The 21,523-nt window shown below is 43.6% G+C and overlaps 1 protein-coding gene across 4 annotated transcripts in view; it reads right to left on the bottom strand.

Moving 5' to 3' along the window:
* Window positions 1-17,925, bottom strand: part of LOC131830069 (renalase-like) — a 33,616-nt gene extending 15,691 nt beyond the window's left edge. For 2 of the 4 annotated variants that reach the window (XR_009353063.1, XM_059172478.1), the window contains exons 1-4: window positions 17,536-17,925; window positions 16,190-16,295; window positions 15,393-15,535; window positions 10,639-10,797 (exon numbers count right to left, since the gene is read on the bottom strand). Coding sequence is in view for 3 of the 4 variants with exons in the window: in XM_059172478.1 (XP_059028461.1) it covers window positions 10,639-10,797; window positions 15,393-15,535; window positions 16,190-16,295; window positions 17,536-17,836 (709 nt within the window). In the remaining variant the exon portion in view is untranslated. Of the gene's footprint in view, window positions 1-5,722; window positions 5,883-8,344; window positions 10,179-10,638; window positions 10,798-15,392; window positions 15,536-16,189; window positions 16,296-17,535 lie in introns of those variants that run through there. The other 2 variants (XM_059172479.1, XM_059172477.1) reach the window with 2 other exon arrangements.
* Between the last annotated feature and the right edge of the window lie 3,598 nt (window positions 17,926-21,523).

Below are 21,523 nucleotides of genomic sequence, written 5' to 3'. Positions count from 1 at the left end.
GCTCTAGAACCCACGATGGGTACAGGACTCTGACATACCCACTGACTGCTGGGTTTCTGCAGGAAGGCAAAAATCAGCTTGGGCTGCCTCTTGGCTACTAAAAGAAGGAGACATCAACCGGAACCAATGCTCACTCTCCAATACTATGCAAATAATAATAAAGAAAGACAAGTAGATGAGGGAGATATAAAAGGTGAAGATCAAGACATGACAAATAAAGGGAATTTAATAGTAATAATTGTTTTTTCTAAAAATGGAGATCTCAGTTCATAAGCTTGCAGGCAGCCCAACAGAGCAGTTAATATCCAAGACATTTTGAAACTGAATTATCTCCCCTGCTATGGAGACGGTCTGCCGGAAAAAGCAATGAAGCATGTTACCTGATGAAGAGAGGACCTTTGTTTCCTGCGCTTTTAAGCAAAATCTCTTCACCAAAATGTCAAAGGAAAATGAGGAATTTAAACTTCTTTTAGCAGAAAAGAATTGGTTCTCATTTTTCCATCAAAGATAATGGGAGATTCTAGCAGTCATGGGAAGGAGATTGAAGGTGTTTGTAGTGACCAATATTCATCCTTTTATTCTATAGTACACGATAGGTTCTGAGATTACGTATTTTTCCAGTTCGGTTTACTGAAGTGCTTAAGTGTCTATTTAAGGACAGACAGTCTGTTCAGATGAAAAACCTTTTGGACAATATTCTCCAAAGTCCCACAAGGATTTCCTTCCTCTCAGTCCAGTTGGGTAAATTTATTTACCAACTCAATGTGCCCAGTCAGGTTTTAAAGGTAGAATCTGTATTTCTGATGAACTAGGGCTTCTGTTCAATGGATGTCCACATCCGAGGCTCACCAATTCTGCCCCAAAACCACATTTCCAGCTTTATCTCCCTAACTTTCCCACCCCAAAGCCTTCTCTCCCAACAAGCCAGTCCATTTTCAGTCCCCAAAATATAAGATAAGCACCTCTACTTCCAGCTTTTTGCTAAGACCTTTTTTCTTCTCCAAAGCATTCCCTTCCTGTCCCCTGCCTGTTCTGCAAGACTTACTATAGATTGTGCCCGTCATTCATTCAGTAAACAGAGCCTGAGGGCCAGCCACAGGCGACGGGATCCTGGGAAAGTAGGACAAGGTGAGTTGGAACGCGTTTTTGTCTTCGTGACCTTTCCATTCTTCCAGGGAAGACCCACGTCAAGCAGTGGATTGAGCCATTAATTAAGTGCAGCTGTAGGGGGTGCTAAGCATATGAGGCACAGAAAACTGGGATTACGTATGGTAAGAGAAATGGCCTGGAGGTCAGGAAGACACTCCTGAGGAAGCAGTTTTGCTGCAAGTTGGGAGGATGAACAGGAGGCTAACATAGGGCAGAGGAGGCCAACAAGTCAACTTTCCCAACAGGTGCATGGTTATGATGAAATTGGGATCTAGTCATAAAAGTGTGGGAAGGAAACTCCTGCCTTCCAAGTGTGAAAACTGCAACAGCAGTTCTCCCCTGCTCTCTGTGAAGCTGGGACAAAAAGCACTCATGATCCTACATTTGAAGTTCCAGGGATCACCAAGAAAAGGACTGAGCCAACCGCTCTCAGCAAATTCTGAGAACTCGCCAGTAAGACTTGGCCTTGCTCCTCTGAGCCCCACTGTCCGGTCAATATAAAGAGAAAATTCCAACAGGATGTGAAATGCCAAAGCTCAGCTTTATGGAAATGCCAGTATTCCCAGAGAGAAGCTCGACCTCCAAATCCTGGAAGCCCCCCAGAGAATAATCCAGAAACACTCCTGGAGAGGGAGTTCCAAAAAGGAGAGGCCTTGTTTTCTAACCAGGTACACGCTGAAGGGCAGACCCCACAGGGACTGAGGTGAAGCTCGGCAGGTGGGGCTGCCTGGGGAAGACATCACTGCCTCTAGACACAGGGAAACAGCCCTGGAAACGTTCAGTATGAAGCAGAAAACCGCCCTCTGGGCCAAGAAAACACACCCCACCTTGTCTACACGTAGACCCATCCCCTAAGGGTCAGACTATAGGATGAACTCCAGGGAAGCCAAGGCTGACTCCCTCCCAGCACCAAGCAGCCAGTCACAGGACAGTCTGAAGAGAGGAGTGGGCGGATATTCAAAATCGGCCCCCAAAGCCACTCTGCCAGCATCCCTTGGTACCAGACAGGCCTGCTTGGCATTAGGGATGGAGCAAATGAGCTCAGAGTCAAGACTAAAATAACCACAACTGAGCCCTAAAAGCCAACATTAGACTCTTCCAAAGCCAAAGATGGCTAGAAAGTTGTTGCCAGTGACCAAGACTCCATTCAGGCCCTAACTCTGTGGAAAGACCTGGAGTTCACACCAGAGAGTCTGAAGGCCATTCCAGAGAACAGTCAAGCTTTCTCATGCTTATACCCCACACATTCGGCTCAGACTCCCTAAAAACAATTTATAACTACAAAGTGACTATAAGTCAAATAGCAATGGCATTGGCACAGGAATAAATAAACAGAACAAAACAGATATCCAAAAACAAATATAAGTATATGTGGAACTTAACATATGGCAAATAAGGAATTTCAATTTAGTGGGAAAAATAAATCTTACGATGTTGATAAAATCGGTATTCCTATGGGGGGGAGGGAACCCCACAAAGCCAGATCACTATCTCATACTCTATAAAACACATATTACAGATAAAGATTTAAATGTAAAGCATGAGAATTAAATGTATTAAAATACTATTTAAGATATTTACAAGACAATTAAAAAAAAAGATATTTACAAGACTTCGGAGTGAGGGAAATGAGAAGTGAGTTGGGAAATCCAACAGCCATGCAAGATAAACATGCTTAACTGAATAAAAATCTTAAGAAATTACTATGGCAAATGACATTTTAAAAGAAGCAAGAGACAAATAAATGATAGTCTGGAAAATATTTGTGATATTATATGAAAAACATTAATATCTTTTATATATGAAATGCTCCTAAGAGACAAAGAGCCCACTAGAAAAGTAAGCAAAAGAGAGGACCTGGATATTCACATGAAGGGAATCCAATGAGCAACACACATGAAAAGAGGCTCAATTTCATTTTCAGTCAAGGGAAATGCAAGTTAAAACAAGAAAAATATACCTGTTTTCACTTATCACTGTGGCAGAAATTTTAAAAGATAAAAATATCCACTGCTAAGAGTATATGGAAAAGCAGATATTCTCAAACATTAAGAATGCACATCATTATAAAATTTTTAGAAAGTATATAACTTTTAGAAAGTGATATGGCACTATCTGTTAAAACATACAGCTCTCTTGAGCCCAAAATTCCAATGTTGGCACTTTATCACTCCATATAGCAGTAAACAGGAATAAATAGAAAAAAACTAGAAAGCACATGAATGTCCGTCAATATACAACAAGGGATGAAAACTAATTCTAGGACTTCCAAAGTATAGAAGATTATGCAGCCATTAAATAGAAATAGATAAGATGTATTTATCTGAAGAAATGTCGGATTTTTTAAAAGATTTTATTTATTTATTTTGAGAGAGAGAGAGCATGAGAGTATGCACACAAGTAGGTCTGGAGCAGCAGAGGAAGAGGGAAAGAGACACTCTCAAGCAGTCTTCCTGCTGAGTGCAGAGCCCAACGTGGGGCTCAGTCTCAGGACCCTAAAATCACGGCCTGAGCTGAAATCAAGAGTCAGATGACCCTGAAGAAAAGTCAATTTAAAGAGCCAATTTCAAAACAATACATTTAGAAGGCACTCTATGCCAGAGCAAGGTGTGGAAGGGCACTCACCGCACCCCTAACATCAATTATGTCTGAGAAATGGGAAGAGAGGACAGTGCAGGGAATTAATTATTAGTTCAACCTCTGATTGTTTCTTTTGTTTTCAGATTACTCATCAGCTTTTTCATATAAAGTGATTAAAAAAATATTCTGGAAGAAGGGAAGGATCACTTAATTTTTTACCTTATTTTTATTTTTTTACGTTACCCAACAACATCGAATACAAAGGCATTCAAAATTTTTTTGTGGAATAAAGTGAAAAGGAATAGGAGGGAGATGAAATAGGTTTAAACATGTTTGTAAACGATAAAAGGATAAGCATTCGTGGAATGACAAAGCACTGTCGATGCTATAAATAAATGGCATGAGAAAAGGAAAAAGAGAGACTTGATAAAGTTGGTGAAAAGAAGAAAAAGAGAGGGAAAAGCTACAATAAAATAAATAACAGACATCAATGGAAAAGATAAAAGTAACAGGCTATTTACCCCCAGAAACGGAAAAGGGTTTAACTCCACTATCAAAAGAAACAGACCTTTCATGATGGATTTAAAAACAACTAGGTGGTTTTCTCTGAAAATGCCTAAGTAAACCTAAAACAAAAGTGACATTCTTCACAATCTCCAAGACATCATAAGAGATTTCATAATAATCCTAATAAGAAATGTATAGGATCTTAAAATAAAAGCTACCAAATTATACCAAAGGGCATAAAAATTCCTAGAAAACGGTTTTGTTTTTGGTGTTGCTGTTTTTGGGTTTTTTTGTGTTCTTTTGGGTAGAAAGATGCACTATTGTAATAGTGTCCTTTCTCCCTAAATTAATGCTTACGTTCAATGTAATTCAAGTCAGTATGCTACCTGGAGTTTTTAATGAAACCTGATTCTAAAGCACAGAGAAATAAAACATAGATTAGCCAAGAAAACTTAGAACAAAAACCATCAAGAGGCCCTAACTCTACCCTATGTTAAAATTAACTGTTTCCATGAGGAAAGGAATTTAGTGGAGAAAGCCTCTGTTTCATATTTGCAGTTAACAACACGGTTAGCATTCTGGGAACAACACTTTATGAAACTGGAAACCTCCATGTCGATCAAACTGGTTTAACACATCAAGGTGAATCCAAAGAACAGAAATGTTAGCGATATTAATAGATATATCAAAACTAGATCCTGAGCAATTCCATAAGCCTGAAGTGCACCAGTCAGGGTATCTGAAGGCAGACTGTGTAGCCAGGGGCTGGACAGGAGAAGAGAGAGTGAGACAGCATGAGGAGTTCTGCCTGCTTGCTTGTTAGGGCCCCGATGTGGAGAAAAGGGACGCACACAGATAACTACTAAAAAAGCGGATATTCTCTGGGACATCTTTACAAATTTAGAAATGGACCCCCAAGATTGTAATTTTTTTTTTACAATAACTCGACAATTTTTTAAATTTTTTATTTTGTATATTCAAATTCTTTTTTTTTTTAATTGTGTGATGTTAGTCACCACACAATATATCACTAGTTTTTGATGCAGTGCTCCAAGACCTTTAACAGTTCATCAAAAACCTCCCATCTGTGAGTCTACTGAAAATCTTAAACTATTACATTTTAGGCAAACAAGTTATAATTTTAAAAACAGAAGCAAAGTAAGCATTGCCTTTAGACTCAGTCAAACATAATATTTTTTTTAAAGATTTTATTTATTTATCAGAGAGGGGGGGGAGAGAGAGCGAGCACAGGCAGACAGAATGGCAGGCAGAGGCAGAGGGAGAAGCCGGCTCCCCGCCGAGCAAGGAGCCCAATGCGGGACTCGATCCCAGGATGCTGGGATCATGACCTGAGCCAAAGGCAGCTGCTTAACCAACTGAGCCACCCAGGCGTCCCCAAACAGAAAATATTTTGTCGGAGGGCAAACTTCTCTACGACAAATTAGAGTGCATGTCCTTCATCTGAAATTATTAACTTTAAGGCTTCCAGTTGCTGCTGCTCCTTTGGTGGTTGTATTCTAGAATTTTAAGAGCAACTCCATGTTCTCCCTATTTCCTTCTGTTAGCCTCTAGTCAGGTACACGCGTGACCCTTCCGTCATTACAGTGTGCCTTCTTGAGAGCTCCTGCAGCTTCGTTCCAGCTTTTCTATCACACAGCAACCAGAAATTCGAGAATTTACCAAGATGAGTAATTCAGGGAAAACCAACTCTCTTGTCCCCACCATCCAGTTTAGGAAAGAGATGCTCAATGGTGTGTTTCTAAAAGTGGGGACGACCCCACCCTCCCCCCCGCATGCAGTCAGAAGGAAGTAAAGTGTCTTTCTGTTGCAGGATTATGAAGTGGGTCAAGGGGGTGAATCCCTGAAAATGGAAAGGCAGGGGCTGGACGTGAAATGTCTAAAAGGGAGGAGTTTTGGGGGGTTCCTGTCAGGGTTGAGACCTGGCTCCCACTCGTGTGCTCTGTCTGGGAGGCAACTTGCAGCAGAATTCACGAGGAGCATGTGTCTAGGCCTGCAGGGCCGCGGAAAGGCTTCTGGGTCAGTGCATGGCTGTCCCCTGAGATGTCCGTGAGTCCTGCCAGGCTGAGCGATGTCCGAGGACTGAGCTGGGCCCAAGCCGACAGAGCAGAGGAGCACCAATAATGCTGGCAACCTTGTGCACTTGGGAGCCATGCCCCCCCCCCAGTTCCCTGGCACTATGAAAGCCTGGAATTCCCATGTGACCCCAAAGGGAAAGGAAGATATCCTCATGAGGACAAGGGAGGCTTTTCTACCAGGTAGGTGGAGAGAGTAATTTGTAAACTTAGAGCGACGAAGAAACAGACATTCCTTGCACCTCAGCGTTGTAGACTCTAAGGTGAAGGGACCACACAGTGTTCTGGATCCAAATATGCCACTGTTATGCACAAGAGCAAAGTAATGTTCCCTGCTGTGTTTCCAGTATCCTTACTGATACAGGGGTTTTTCTGGCTGCCTTAATGCCCAACACCAAGCATTCCACCCCTTAAACAGATGCCCAGGCCATTTCCCTAGTGGTAAAGAAGTCACAAACATTAAAAAGTCACCAAGAGTATTAATAAAAGCAATGTGCTTACTATGTGTCCAATGCCCTGACAAGGTCTGTACTCAGAGTATCTCACGGAGTCTTCGCTATGATCCCATGTGTCAATCATGTGATTTGTCCTCATTCTGTACACAAACTCAGAGAGGCTGAGTAGCTTGACCCAGGTCACCCAGACTCTGAGTGGCATGGTTGGTTACAAGCTCTGGCTCCCTCTGTCAGTGCCCTGAACTGTCCTCTGCGGAGGAGCCAATGCCAGGAGCTACATGAGTGTAAGGACGTGGTGCTGGAGAAGTCTCCAAGGTGCTTCCCCTGAAGAGCAGAGCTGTCAGAGAAGCCCAGGGAACTCTTTGGTGGGGGGGCTGGGTCCTGAAGGAGGGAGACAGAGCCCGTGTCTGAGTATGGCAGGCAAAGTGAGCTTTAGGAAGAAATGCACGAAGAACGTATGGTTCATTCCAGGAGCCCGGAGCAGACTGGGATTCCTGAAGGGAGGAGACTCACTCTACGGCTGTCCCTGCCTCCCCCTCAGCTTCCTCCTAGTGACCCTTCCGATGGGCTGCATGTGAACCTTTTGCTTTCATTCATTTGCCTCTTGAAGTAATGTTCGGCAGCTTGAGGCCTCTGGTCTAAAACTAGCAGTGTTTTGTGGGGTCAAGGCGGGGAGGACTCACATGTTTTCCCCCCGGGGCTATCTGACCATGTTTCTGCTCAGATGAACACAGTGCAGTCATGTGGTGGGAGCAGGAGTGAGTTACAGGGGGGAGTGGGGTGCTCCCTAACATGCCGGTACCTGACCTGGTTCGTGTGTTCATTCCTTCCTGTCTCAAGAAAACAAATTACCCTCCTGGTGTTAAGGATGTGAGAGAGCGTACCAAACCAATAAGGACACAAATCCATCAGGAGACTTTAATGCACGTGTCCCTTCCATCTAGGCATGTGGGAGGCAGCATGGCACAGGGAGAGGAACCTTCCAGGCTTTTCATGTCACAGTCACTCACCACCTCCCACCTGCTTTATTCTACACTGTACACCCCACAATCTCTCCACTGCCTCTGCTACGTTCCTAGCAGGAGGAGGTGAGAACTCCAGCAGGAAGTCTGGTATGTGGATTCAGACCCAATGCCTTATGACAGCTCAATGAAGAGTTGTATTAAATGTGTCAGAAACATGGGGGCGCCTGGGTGGATTAATCGGTTAACCGTCCGACTCCTGCTTTCGGCCCACGTCACGATCTCGGGGTCCTGGAACAGAGCCCCATGTTGGGCTCCCTGCTCAGCGGAGAGTCTGTTGCGGATTCTCTCTCTCTTTCTCCCTCTGCCCCCCTCTCTAAAATAAATAAATCTTGGGCACCTGGGTGGCTCAGTGGGTTAAGCCGCTGTCTTCGGCTCGGGTCATGATCTCAGGGTCCTGGGATCGAGTCCCGCATCGGGCTCTCTGCTCAGCAGGGAGCCTGCTTCCTCCTCTCTCTCTGCCTGCCTCTCTACTTGTGATCTCTCTCTGTAAATAAATAAATAAAATCTTTAAAAAAAAAAAATAAAATAAAATAAATAAATCTTTTTAAATAAATAAGTAAATAAATGTGTAGGAAACACAAAATCAAGACCATAATGATATTCGAGAGGTGCCTCCTTTTCCTCAGCCACACTTTCTCCTGCATGGTTCCCACTAAATCGTGTGATCTTGTAGAAGGCAGATCACATCTGAAACTCCCCATCTCTAAAGTCAGGGTGGCAGAAGCAATGAGCCCCGAGGTCCCTTCCGGTCCTGAAACCCTCAAGGTTCACCCTTTTATCCCAGCACCCAAATGGGGAACCAAGCCAGAACCAGTGGACTCCAAGGTCATCTGACCACAAGGAGCTTATAATCAAGTGGAGGAATAAAACAGATGCTTATTCCTTCAGCACCAAGAATGGAAATAATCATAATAATAATGTCTTAAGATCACGAAAGATAACCCTGTGATATTAATACATAGAGAGCAGCACAGTTATAGTACCAAAAGGCAAACCACAAATTCTAAGAGGTTGTCTACGTGAGCCATAAGGATTCCCTGTTCTCCCACCTGAAATAATGTAATAAATGTAACAAGTAATTGACCAAAAAAAAAAAATAGTAGCTCCATGTCTTCTGTAAAAAGCAAAGTAAGGAGAGAGCAGTGCATACGGGAAAACCCAGACCATGTGTAATCAACAGGGAAGTGTCTCACGGGAGTGATGGTATTTGCATTGATCCAAAAGGGCAGACATGATTTAAAAGGGGGACAGTGTGAGAAGGAAATGCAAAGAAAGTAAAGGCTCAGGGCTGCTCACAGTTGGTAGGAAGGCGAGGCCTGTCACTAGCACTTCTGAGCATGTTACTCAGTTATTGTGGGTCTAAGGTGATTTCCCTGTGACACTGTGGGGTTTCGTGAATTACAGTCGCGGTTTTCCGTGTTTTCTGTTTTGCACTCTTCTTCCGAGTCCCCTCTGGTTTAAAAATTCTGAGGGGACATGCACTACACAAAGAGTCCACGAGGTGGCAGCACGTGGCTTCGTAGATGGATGTCTTCCACAGGGGAACTAGGACCCAACCGGGTAACAATCACACAAGCACTATTTAAGGCTCTCGGGGGAAAACAGAGAGAAGACCTGAACAGTCCTCATACTGAGCTCCGCGTTGAGATTTAGAATTTAAAGGAAAACCACATGTTTTTGATCCCTGCGTTTTAGGGGCACCTGGGTGGCTCAGTCTTTTGAGCACTGGACTCTTGATTTCAGCTCAGGTCAGGATCTTAGGGTCAGGAGAGGGAGCCCTGCTCTGGCTCCCCCTTTAGTGGGGAGTCAGCTTGAGATCCTCTCCCTCTGCCCCTCCCCTCGCACTCCCTCTCCCTCCCTCCTTCTCAAATAACCAATCCCTTTGTTTTAAACCCACAGGTGGAAAGGATTATGGTGGGGTGTTCTGTTTTAGCCCTTTATAGCTAGGGTGGCTTCTTTACAATGAACTAAACACAGCCTTATTTGCATGGGGTCCAATTCTGATTTGAGCTGATAAAACCCAAAGAAACTTACCCTCCGTCAAGTATACCAAGTCAATCATTTGTAAACATTTTCTTTTTCTTATTCTATTTTAAGATTTCATGTATTTATTTGAGAGAGAGAGAGCACGCGCTCGAGCGCGCTCGAGCAGGGGGAGCAGCAGGCAGAGGGAGAAGCAGACTTCCCGCTGGGCAGGAAGCCCAATGAGGGGCTTGATCCCAGGCCCCTGGGATCATGACCGGAGCCAAAGGCAGATGCTTAACCAGCTGAGCCACCCAGGTGCCCAATGCGATCAATTCTTGTATCATAAAAACCTTCTTATCTCCAGGATAGACACAAAGAGACTGGTCTTCCTTTAGGCCAAACAACTGCAGGTTCATCAAAAACATTTACCTCTTAAAAGCAAGGGTGGTAAGAAAAATGTTCAAGTTTTAACTGGTTAAAAAAAAATTCTGGGGACGCCTGGGTGGCTCAGTTGGTTGGACGACTGCCTTCGGCTCAGGTCATGATCCTGGAGTCCAGGGATCGAGTCCCGCATTGGGCTCCCAGCTCCATGGGGAGTCTGCTTCTCTCTCTGACCTTCTCCTCGTTCATGCTCTCTCTCACTGTCTCTCTCTCAAGTAAATAAATAAAATCTTTAAAAAAAAAAAATTCTGTGGGTTTAAGTTTAACCTTGACTAACATCACAGACAAGGCCATAGCATCGGTTTCTAAAACACGCAAATCAATAGAATCCACAATGTGCCGTTTGCTGAGAGAGTTACACTAAGCTCACGCCTTGTGAGAGGAACCCCACTCCGTGAGGTGGACAGCCAGGCCGGGACTCACAGTTTGCGATGTCGCCTTGGAGCTGCAGAATCCGTGGAACCGGCATCGTGAGGACAACGATATCAAACTGCTCGGGGGGACCTGTTTCCTTGGAGACTTCCCACTTGTCATTCCGCAGGTTGACCTGAGTCACACGGTGTCTGAAGCAGACATCAGCACCTGTCCAAAAGCAAGGTCATGTTCACATCCTCAGGGTTTCCAGTATGAACAGGCAGAGAGAGAGGAGTTACAGACTGGATCCATTCAGGGGAACTGAACAGTGAAGGTGCCCTTCTCGGGGCTCACTTCCCCATTAAGTCGGAATTCCTCTCTTTCCCTCTTAAACCTTAAAAAGGTGTCTGTGAACGAGATCCAAGCTCTCGTTAGTGGATCAATTTACCTTTATTAAGAATTGGAATGAGGGGGCACCTGGGTGGCTCAGTGGGTTAAAGCCTCTTCCTTTGGCTCAGGTCATGATCCCAGGGTCCTGGGATCGAGCACCACATCGGGCTCTCTGCTCGGCGGGGAGCCTTCCTCCCCCTCTCTCTGCCTGCCTCTCTGCCTACTTGTGATTTCTGTCAAATAAATAAAATCTTTAAAAAAATTTAGAATGAAGAGAAATATGGTTGAGAATGTCCTCTCATCGCATTTTTCTTCTTTATCACCAAGGTATTTTGATAATTACCTGAGTAGTTATTTGACTAATATTTTCTTCCCTATTAACCTGTGAGCCCCCAGGGAAGGAACCATGTCTGCTCTGTGTCTGTGTCTGTGAAGACCGTATCTCATACACAGTAGAGTACTCGCCACATACTGCAATTTCCTAAGTACCAGTTGAAGAGAATGAATCAGGAACCATAAACCAAAAGATAAGAAAATATCCCTGGATCGCTAAGTCTCCGTGAGACCAAGCACTTACTCACATCTCAATTACCAGAAAACTTGGATTTGTTTTTACAAATCTACTTGTATGCAGTCTCAGGAACAGAAAAGCAAGAAATGAAGAAAGAACAAGACACAAAAGCACGTTGGAAGATCTCGTTCATCATTTCCAGGGGACACCCCAGCATCCCAGCCACGCAACATCCGGCTTATGTCCGCCTGGCCCTGCAGCTTCCTTCCTGAGGCGACTCCATCCTCCTCCCCTAGAAGGTCCCTCCACAGTCGTTCTGACATTGATTCAGAATATCTGCCTGTGTCAGGCATGTCTTATCCATCCAAAACCACTCATTTCCTCGATGTCACGTCTCTAGACCTCAGATGCTTTCACTGTCCCTGGAATCCCACGGCAACACTGTGAACATTCAGTTTTTAAATCAAATGCAAATATATTAGAAGGAACAAGGTGCTAACTAGGCCCAGGGGTCCGTCTCTTTGAGGCAATTAGCTTCGTTCTGTTCATACACTGGAGCAAGGGCTAGTAAACAGCCTCCAACCTGCCTGCTTGCCCCGAGGCCCCTTCAACTCCCACCCGCCAGCTCCAGGCCGGCCTGAACCGTTCCCCTTCACTCGGTTCTATTTATTTAGGGTGCCGTGGGAAAGAGCGGTGCACGGTTACGGGCAGTGGTAAGCAGGCATGTGTGCTTCAGGGAACTGAAGTCCACGGACCTAGAAATTCTCCATACCCAGCCGGATGCCCTGGATATGCATCCCAAGGGTCCCAAAGTATTCTGCAAGGTGTATGTCTGTGGTTCTCTTAATTGTGGACCCCAGGCCGGCAGCACCGGCGGCACCTTGGATCCTGGTACAAGGGTACGTTCTGAGACCTAAGCCATGTACAGGATAGGTTAAACTCTAGGTGAGCCACAGATAATTAAATATGACCTTTTTTCCCAAGAGCTTCCAAAGCAAAATTGGAAGATAAAATATATATTCTCCCAAACACCTACCAAGAGAAGGATGTAGGTACTGTGTATTCAAGGACTGTTCCTCTGCCAGAAGAACAACAGATGTAAGAGGGCAAGGACTTTGGTTTTTGTATCCTTAGCACCTAACACAGCATCTGGCATATAGGAAGTACTCAGTAAGTGTTTACTGAAGGGATGTGTACGTGCGTGGACGGATGGATAGGACATATAATACAGCTGGTAAGTACTTGAGGATTTCAGTAAATAGGAACATCCAAATTGGGTCAAATCATGATGGAAATGAGATTTTTTTAAAAGTTATATGGTGGCAAGAGATGAAGCTGACGGTGACATTCTACAAAAATCCAATGCTATCACATTCTGTAAGGGTTAATTTTATGCACTAGCTTGACTGCGTCATGGAGTCCCCCCCAAGATATTTGGTCAAATATTATTCTGGCTCTGTCTTTGACAATGATTTTGGATGAGATTAACGTTTAAATTGGTAGAATGAGTAAGGCAGATTACCCTCCCTACTTAATGCCCATGGCTCTCATCCAGTCATTGGCACGTGTGAAACAAGACTGACCCTCCCCAAAATGAAAGAATCTTCCTGACGGAGAGCCTTCAGACTGGGAGAAGGGGTTGTTGGGAGTTTTTCTACCCCTTGTATTGGGATTTGCCAGTTCATCCTGCAGATCTTGACACCTGCCAATCTCCCTAATCACGAGCCAATTCTTTATAATAAATCATATATATACAAATATATCCTATTATATATAATAATATCCTATTATATATATTTGTGTATATAATACATATAAATATATTATATTATATATTATATATAGTTATATGTTAATAACCAATCATATATAAAATATATTAGATATTTATATATAATTATATCTATAAAATATATTAAATATATAATTAATATAATATAATACTATATAATTATATATTATATATTTTACATTATATATTATATATTATAAGAAGCTGTCTAACCAGAATGACATCTACTATGTCCCCATGTTGTATGATATTGAATCTAACCGACCCCTCCCTTGCCTGCTATCAGGGATTCTTGGGGTTCCCAACAAGTAAAATTTGATGAAGAAAATCAAAACAATAATTATTCTAGAAAAAAAAATAATAATAATTATTCTAGAAGCAGTTTATAGAAGAAAACGTCTCAGCACCTTTCATCAGTGATCTTGAATTGGGCACCTTACTTACTTATGATTCATCAAGAAACTTACTTCTGTTAAAAAAAAACAAATTGGGGCGCCTGGGTGGGTCATGGCCCACATTGGGCTCTCGGCTCAGCGGGGAGCCTGCTTCCTCTCTCTCTCTCTCTCTCTCTGCCTGCTTGTGCTCTCTGTCAAATAAATAAATAAATAAAATCTTAAAAAAAAAAAAAAATTAAAAAAACAAATTGTTGGGTGCCTGGGGGGCTCAGTCAGTGAAGCATCTGCTCAGGTCATGTTCCCCGGGGCCCTGGGATCAAGTTCTGGGTCGGGCGCCCTGCTCACCCGAGGAATCTGTTTCTCCTTCTGCCTGCTGCCTCATGCACATGCGCTTGCTCTCCCCCACAAAAATAAAATCTTTAAAAAATTAAAAAAACCCAAATTGTTTATCATCCAAGATCACTTATCAACTTTTTAAAAAAAGATCATTTCATAACATGCATAAAATACATAAAGAATAAATGAAAATCCTAATAGAAAATGGACAAAGGTTATAAGAAATGGACAATAGGTACTCCATAAAAAATCCATAAGAAAATGGACAAAGATAAATAAGAAATTCACAGAAAGAAGGTGGAAAGAGCTCGCTAAAAACACAAAGATGCATAAACTCAGTCATAACTATGGAAATACAAATCAGAACACAAAAAGACATCAGCTTTAACCTGCCCCACTAGCAAAAATTAAAAATCTCCATAATATCAAGACGCACAGAGAGAGAAATTTTCATTCACTGCTTTTTAAAAATTTTTTTAAAGATTTATTTACTTGTTTTAGAGAGAGAACATGAGTGGGAGGGGCAGAGGGACAGGGAGAGAATCTCAAGCAGATTCCCCACTGAGCTCAGAGTGGGGCTCCATCCCACCACCCTGAGATTGTGACCTGAGACAAAACCAAGAGTCGGATGCTGACTGAGCCACCCAGGCACCTCCTCATTCACTGCTGACGAGATATTCTTTAAGAGGAACAGATGGAACCACCTAGTTTAATTAAAAATTCACAATACCATTTGATACAGCAACTGTCCTGTTAGAAACTGGTCCTACAGATAGGCCTAAAGAAGTGTGTTACACTTAAACAATGCAGCAATATCGGTATTAGCAAAAACCAAAACAACCCCTCACCCCACCAACAACCTAAATATTTTCCAGAAAGCTAATCCTGACATAAGCAATGAATTTATTTATTCATAAAGAAATCATATAACACTGAACAGGCATTGAGAAAAATGAAGCATACTGAATTTGTTGTTATGAAAATAGACCTAAGATATGATTTAGTTTATGATGATGTATTAGGATTTTCCAGAGAAACAGAACCAACAGGAGGTAGACAGATAGATAATGGGGGGGGGGGGGCTGATTTATTACAAATAGACCAAACAAGGTGTTGGTTTATGAAAAATAATCCCATTGGTATACTTAAAAAGAATAAATATAAACACACATGAATAAATAAATAGAGGCAGCCATGTAAATCAATACACAGATGCATAAAGTTTTTTCTAGATGCATACACTGAAAACTATTATTAGGGATAAAAGAAAATCAGCTATTGGTAAAGAGAAGAACATCTATTTTATAACTTTCTTTATAGTATTAATATTTAATTATGTTTACAACTTTTATCTTTAAATGCCAATAGTAAAAGAAAGCAGAGAAACTCCTATCCCCACCTGATTCTTTCAAGTAGTGCTTAATAATTGAAGAAACTCCTTGAGGTGCCACAAAGTTACAGTCTCCTTCTTTCATCACCATCCCTTCAATAGGAGAGGTCAGAGGCTTCAAAATGCCAAGAGCTAACAGGTCATCATAAAAACTGAAATAAATCAATATATATGATATAATTAAATACCACTATCAGTTAGCTTAAAAATACTGTATTCTCTTCCAAGAATTCTTAGAGAGTATCACTCTACATAATAACTAGAAATCTTCATAAGATTGACTCAGTGCATGTTTTACGTTAAGAAAACAATTCAAGGGGCACCTGGATGGCTCAGTCAATAGAGCAGGGGACTCTTGGTCTTGAGGTGGTGAGTTCAAGTCCCACGTGGGGCACAGAGTTTCCTTAAAAAATCAGTAAACCATCATCCAGGTGAAGAACAGAAACGTTTTGCGAATCTATAAATCTTGCTGACATTAGCTGAAGGCCTATTTTCTTGTATATCTCAAAATTACAGACAGTGAACATAGAAAGGTATGCAGTTCCCCCAGGACTAGCTGTCCTCTTTGCCAACACAGCACAGTAACTCATATTTAAATTGAACCCTGGATGTAGCCTCTCTTCCAGTATCCAGGACCACCCTTGGGAGGAAGGGACTCTGGCTTTCCCACTTAACTCAGGCTAATGCCATCAATGACGTTATTGTAATATCTTCACTATATCACGGGGCAAGGTGTCGCTCTGTTAATGATTTCTATCTTTTTACATCCTATGGGCATGAAGATTGATTTCTGCCAACTAACTCACCTTTGGTGTTGCTTGGCATAGTGAGGCGTGCAGGTGATGTACTGAGCACCCAAGTCAACCGTACTCTGTGGATTATAAGGGCTCCTGGCTGTCGTCATTCTTCCCCCTTGGATTCATTCACAAGAAACATCTTAGTGCATCAGAATGACCCTTCTGCAATGAACACCTCAATTATGCACCCCCGGGGGGGCCAAAGAGATTAGGGCTGTATTAAAAGAGGACTTTGTTGTGCTTTTCTGTTTTAGTTTTGGGCTTTGTCCTCTACCATCCTTAGGACAACTTGGTCACTGCGAAGTATTTTTAAAGAGGACACAGCGGTGTTCAGCGCTGTGCCTGGGCCCTGGATTCACACATTTAAACAACAGGAATGGGTGCGTGGAGAACGTCCAACGAAAAAACGCATGACATGTCAGAATAATCACTGGGAGCATGTTTTCACTCCCGCAAACGGGTTTCGTGAGAAAAAAAAGGGAGTCTGTCAACTAGATCCTGGTAGTCCTGGTCCAAGGGCACTTTGGGATCCTCGACATGTGCAGATGGCCTGGAAAGCACGGCCAGGCCGAGATGAAAACCAAAACAACAACAAAAACAAAAAAACCCGCGCACTGGCCAAGGGGGTAGGCCCAAGCTGTGCAATCCGCCAGAGCTCCTGGGCTGCCCTCGGGGTGGCACACCTCCCGCTCCTCCTCCCTGACCCCGCGCGGGACTCCTCCCGCTCTTGGTCCCCGGACCTGTGCTCCTCCCACCGTGGCTCCTCCCGCTCTTCCCGGACCCTTACCAAGGCTCCCCTCCCTCCCGCCACGCCCACTTCCCCAGCCCTGGGCTCCTCCTGCTCTTCCGGACCCTAGACCCTGACCGAGGCTCCCTCTCTCCCTATCCCCCCTCTCCTCCTACCCTAGGCTCCTTCCTCCTCCCTCACCCGTGCGGGGCTCCTCCCGCCTCCCGCCCCAAACCCCCACTCCTCATCCCGGGTGTCCTCCTTCCTCACGCTCCTGACCCCGCGCGGGGATCTTCCTACTCCCCCAGTGGCCCCCCTCCTCCTACGCAGGGCTCCTCCCGCTCCTCCCTCCCCGCCCCGCGGGGCTCCTCCCGCTCCTCCCTCCCCGCCCCGCGGGGCTCCTCCCACTTCCTCGCTCCCCGCCCGGCGCGGGGGTCACCGCCTACTCCGCCCCCCTCGGGCGTCTCTGGGGAGCTGGAGGCTCCGGTCACGTGACCGGGCATGTACCGCGCACGCTGCCGCCGGGAGGTGGCGGCCGCGGTGACCGGATCGTCCCACAGACCTCCCGCTGTAGGCCACCAGCAGGCGCCGACTTCCTTTCCCCGGTTTCGACCACCCCACGACCTACCTGAGTCCCCAGCCTCCTCCCACACCGTGAGGTGCACTGGAGGGGGCGCCTCCTTCCTGAGCAGCGCTGCGCACAGGCTTCCCGTCAGCCCGGCGCCCACGATGAGCACCCGCGCCATGGCCCGGGGTCTCGGGGTGAGGCCGCACGCGGCTGTCGGATTCCCCGCTCCAGGCCCGCCCCGCCCCGCCCGCGCGCAGTGCCGCCCGCCGGCCTCCAGGGGGCAGACGGGAGGCGAACGGGCCGCGGGGCGGGCCACGCCCGGGTGCTCCCGAGCCTCGCGGAGGGGGCAGGGATGCAGCATGGAGCGCGACAGCGCCGCCCCAGGCCGGAGCCGCAGCGGGAGTGACCGCGCAGTCCCGCAGGGCGGAGGGAGGGACCCGGAAGGCCGCTGCTCACCTCCTCCGGAAGCACGTGAGTGCAGGTGCTGTCCTTTTCAGGTTGGCTCCGGCTCTGTGGCTGCCCTGTAACCCTGAGCCTCAGTTTCTCCATCTGTCAAAGGGGGACCGTAACGTCTGCGTGTCAGATTGGTGACCGTTCACCAGAAAACTTGAGCTCACTCGCCTCTTCGGTACATATTTTAGAACACATTCCACGTGCTCTGAGGTATATAAAGATGAGCAAGTCAAGGACACATGACCGGTTCGTTTCTCTTCAATATTGTCCTGGACATTCTCAGTGAAACAACAAAAAGCAATGAGAACTGTGAACTGTTAAAAAATAAAGAATTCAGTTACCCTAGATTGTGGATAAATTACTACCTGCAAAACTAGAGAAACTGGATAGCTATGAGAAGTGCTACGAAAGTTGACAGTGGTAGCCAGATAATGAAAAAAATTAAAAATTAAAAGTTTTACTTTATGCCCCCTTATGAAGAAGGGTGGACCAACAATACATATATCTGATAAAAGAAAAGAAAATATAGATGAAATATAGAATTACAGCCTGTAAAAAGACATAAGAATAAAAGATAGAGCTGAACAGAAAAACATTAAATACATAGTTATTTACAACTTGTGTGTTGCAAAATGCACAGGACAAAATATAAATAGCAAACCGGAGTAGAGTTTGATAATTTATCGAAAATCCTAAAACTCTGTTCTTTGAATGAAACATACCAGGTCTAGACATTATCTGGGGGGAATAATATATAGTTATACATTAAAATTTACATAAAAATGTGTTTACCTCAATGTTATTAGAAACATTGATGTCTAGGGGCACCTGGGTGGCTCAGTTGGTTAAGCGACTGCCTTCGACGCAGGTCACGATCCCGGAGTCCGGGAATGGAGTCCTGCATCAGGCTCCCTGCTCAGCAGGGAGTCTGTTTCTTCCACGACCTCTCTCCTCGCATGCTCTCTCTCAAATAAATAAATAAAATCTTGAAAGAAAAAAAAAGAAGAAGAAGCATTGACGGCTATAACCAATGAACCTATTAAGAAAATATGGCTTTATATATTTAAGGATGTACAGAAAATTAGTCATTCTATAATGTTGAAAAACTGGCTGCAAAACTAGTAAAATCCCAGAGTTTTACAAACATACACAGAGACAAGTATGACTGCAGTATTAGAGAAATTCGAGAGGAAACAGATGTATCTACATTTTTCTATTAATTTCAAGGCTTTATAAAAGTCATATGAATCTATTAATTTATTTGTTATAAACAAAATAAAGCTGATATTCTAGGCAGAAGAAGTTAATCCCTGCTTTAAAGAGATTTCACAACCATATGCTAAAGATCTCAGAACTGTCTGGAAAGGAGATTTGAGGTAATCTAGTTCAACCGCGCTCTGCCACCAGCATTTTACATAATGTAAATATAGACACTAAGTTAAAGTGAATTTGCCCAAATTTATGTAGTATTTCAAGGATGAGACCAGGGCAGGTCTCCTGGATTGTTTTGAGTCTGTTCTCAAACAGCTCCTGCTTCCTCGTTTCTTGTACAATCAGGCCTAAAACCTCATGGTCATCTGCAGTCGTTTCTCTTTTGTCACTCTTATTAACTATTGGTCCTCCGGTCCTTTGGACCTTTTCTCCTCTGTCTCTTATATTCAATCCCATGCAATTCTACACCAGAAAACTCAAGCTTTACTTTTTTTCTTTTTCTTTCTTTCTCTTTTTCTTTCTTTCTTTCTTTCTTCTTCTTCTTCTTCTTTTTTTTTTTTTTTGTTGTTTTTGTTTTTGTTTTTGTTTTTGTTTACTCCGGGCTCAGTTTCACGACCCTGAGATTGTGTCCTGAGCTGAAATCAAGAGTGGGGCGCTTAACAGACTGAGCTGCAGAGGTGCCCCCAAGCAGTCATTACTTCTTAACTGGATTATTATAATGACTTTTTATTATTATAATGAATATTATTTCATTATTATTATTATAATGACTTTCTCCCCTTTCCTAATCTATGTTTTCCACTGAGCTTCTGGGTCAGTCACTACCATTCTCAGAAAACTTGCAGTAGCACTCAGTTTCATACAGAACCAAGTTCAACTGCTTGGCATAAAAACTGTTCAGTGATATTTCCCCACCCTATCTTTATATCTTAACCTTGGTAATCTTTGTATGTCCTGTGCTATAGCTAAATGGAATTATTTTATGTTCCCCAATAGATTTTCCACATATCTGTGAAAGCGGTAAGCCTTTGTTTATGTAGTTCTTGAGTACAGAGCATACTTTCTTTGACTTGTATTTCTAGTATTGTTCATTTGCATGAATTCTTCACTCTTTTCCTTTTCTGGTGTGATCACTAATATGTTCTTTAAAAAGTATGTAGAATTGGAGATGGTTATGAGCACTGAATGGAGGTGGCTATCATGGCTTGTGATTTCTCATTAGTCTTTAAGGACTAGTATAACCACCCACCTTACCCCCATCCCCAATCTCCAGAATGGGTTCCATCAGCCCAGAGCTATAACTGTAGGGCTGTAGGTCCACGGTTGGCTACGGGTACTAGTGCATCTTTCTGGGATATTTGAGAATGACTAGACAACTAAAGAAAGTAGGATTGCAAAATAGCTAGGACAGGCTTCTGTATTTACTCTTCCTAGCCCCCTTGACCTTTTCTCGTCTTTCCTATTCCTGATCTTTGCAAGGCTGGCTCTTTCTGTTCATTTAAGTCCCGCTTAGAAGTCACCTAAAGGAAGACTTCTCTAACTATTTGACTTAAAAGAACCACCCTGTGACTCTATTCCCCCAACCCGTTTCATTTTCTTCATGTTACCTAATCACTTTTAGAAGTTATCTTGCTTTCTTGCCTACTTATTTGTTGTTTACTTAATAGAATTTAAGAGGACAGAAACATTGTCATAGTCAATACGGTATCTCTGGCAACTAGAATCAAAGTCAGAATTCTCAGACACAGAGCTCAGTAACTCTTTGCCTAGAAGGTATGCAAGCCGTTCAAGAATTATGCTTAAACTAAGATAGGCCAAATGTTAATTCAGTGGGTCAGTTTCAGTATTGAAAATACTTTCTCAGAGAGTATTTTTTTATGGTATAATATGACTGTAATACTATAAAAATATCATGCCAGTCAGCAAAGGTTGCCTGCTTGTGTGAGGCACAGCTCTGTCTGTTCTCACTAACCGTGTTATTGATAACTTCGATAATCATTAATGGCAAATCAGTTTTTGATGGCATAAAATCAAGGTGAATAGCCTCATAGGGTTACTTTAAGATCAGGAATTTAAGAGATTTCAATAGAAGTCACTGAAATTTAACAACAACAACAAAAAAACTGGAGGAGGTTATTTGAAGTCTTACCTTTGTATCTAGAAAACAATTTTACAGAATCAAGGAAAGAGAGCTTAGAATTTTACTGGGCTTAGGTGCCTGGGTGCCTCAGATGGTTAAATGTTTTCTTGATCTTAGCTCAGGTCTTGAACTCAGGGCTGTGAGTTCAAGCCCCGTGTGCAGCCTACTTAAGAAAAAAAAATTATACTTGGCCTTAAGTTCACTCTGAGTTAACAGTATAATAGAGCTGTTAAGACAAAAAGC

This window comes from Mustela lutreola, chromosome 4, assembly GCF_030435805.1.
Source record: "Mustela lutreola isolate mMusLut2 chromosome 4, mMusLut2.pri, whole genome shotgun sequence".
NCBI lineage: Eukaryota > Metazoa > Chordata > Mammalia > Carnivora > Mustelidae > Mustela > Mustela lutreola.
The sequence above is the reverse complement of the archived record's forward strand: the minus strand, read 5'-3'. Positions and strand labels throughout refer to the sequence as shown.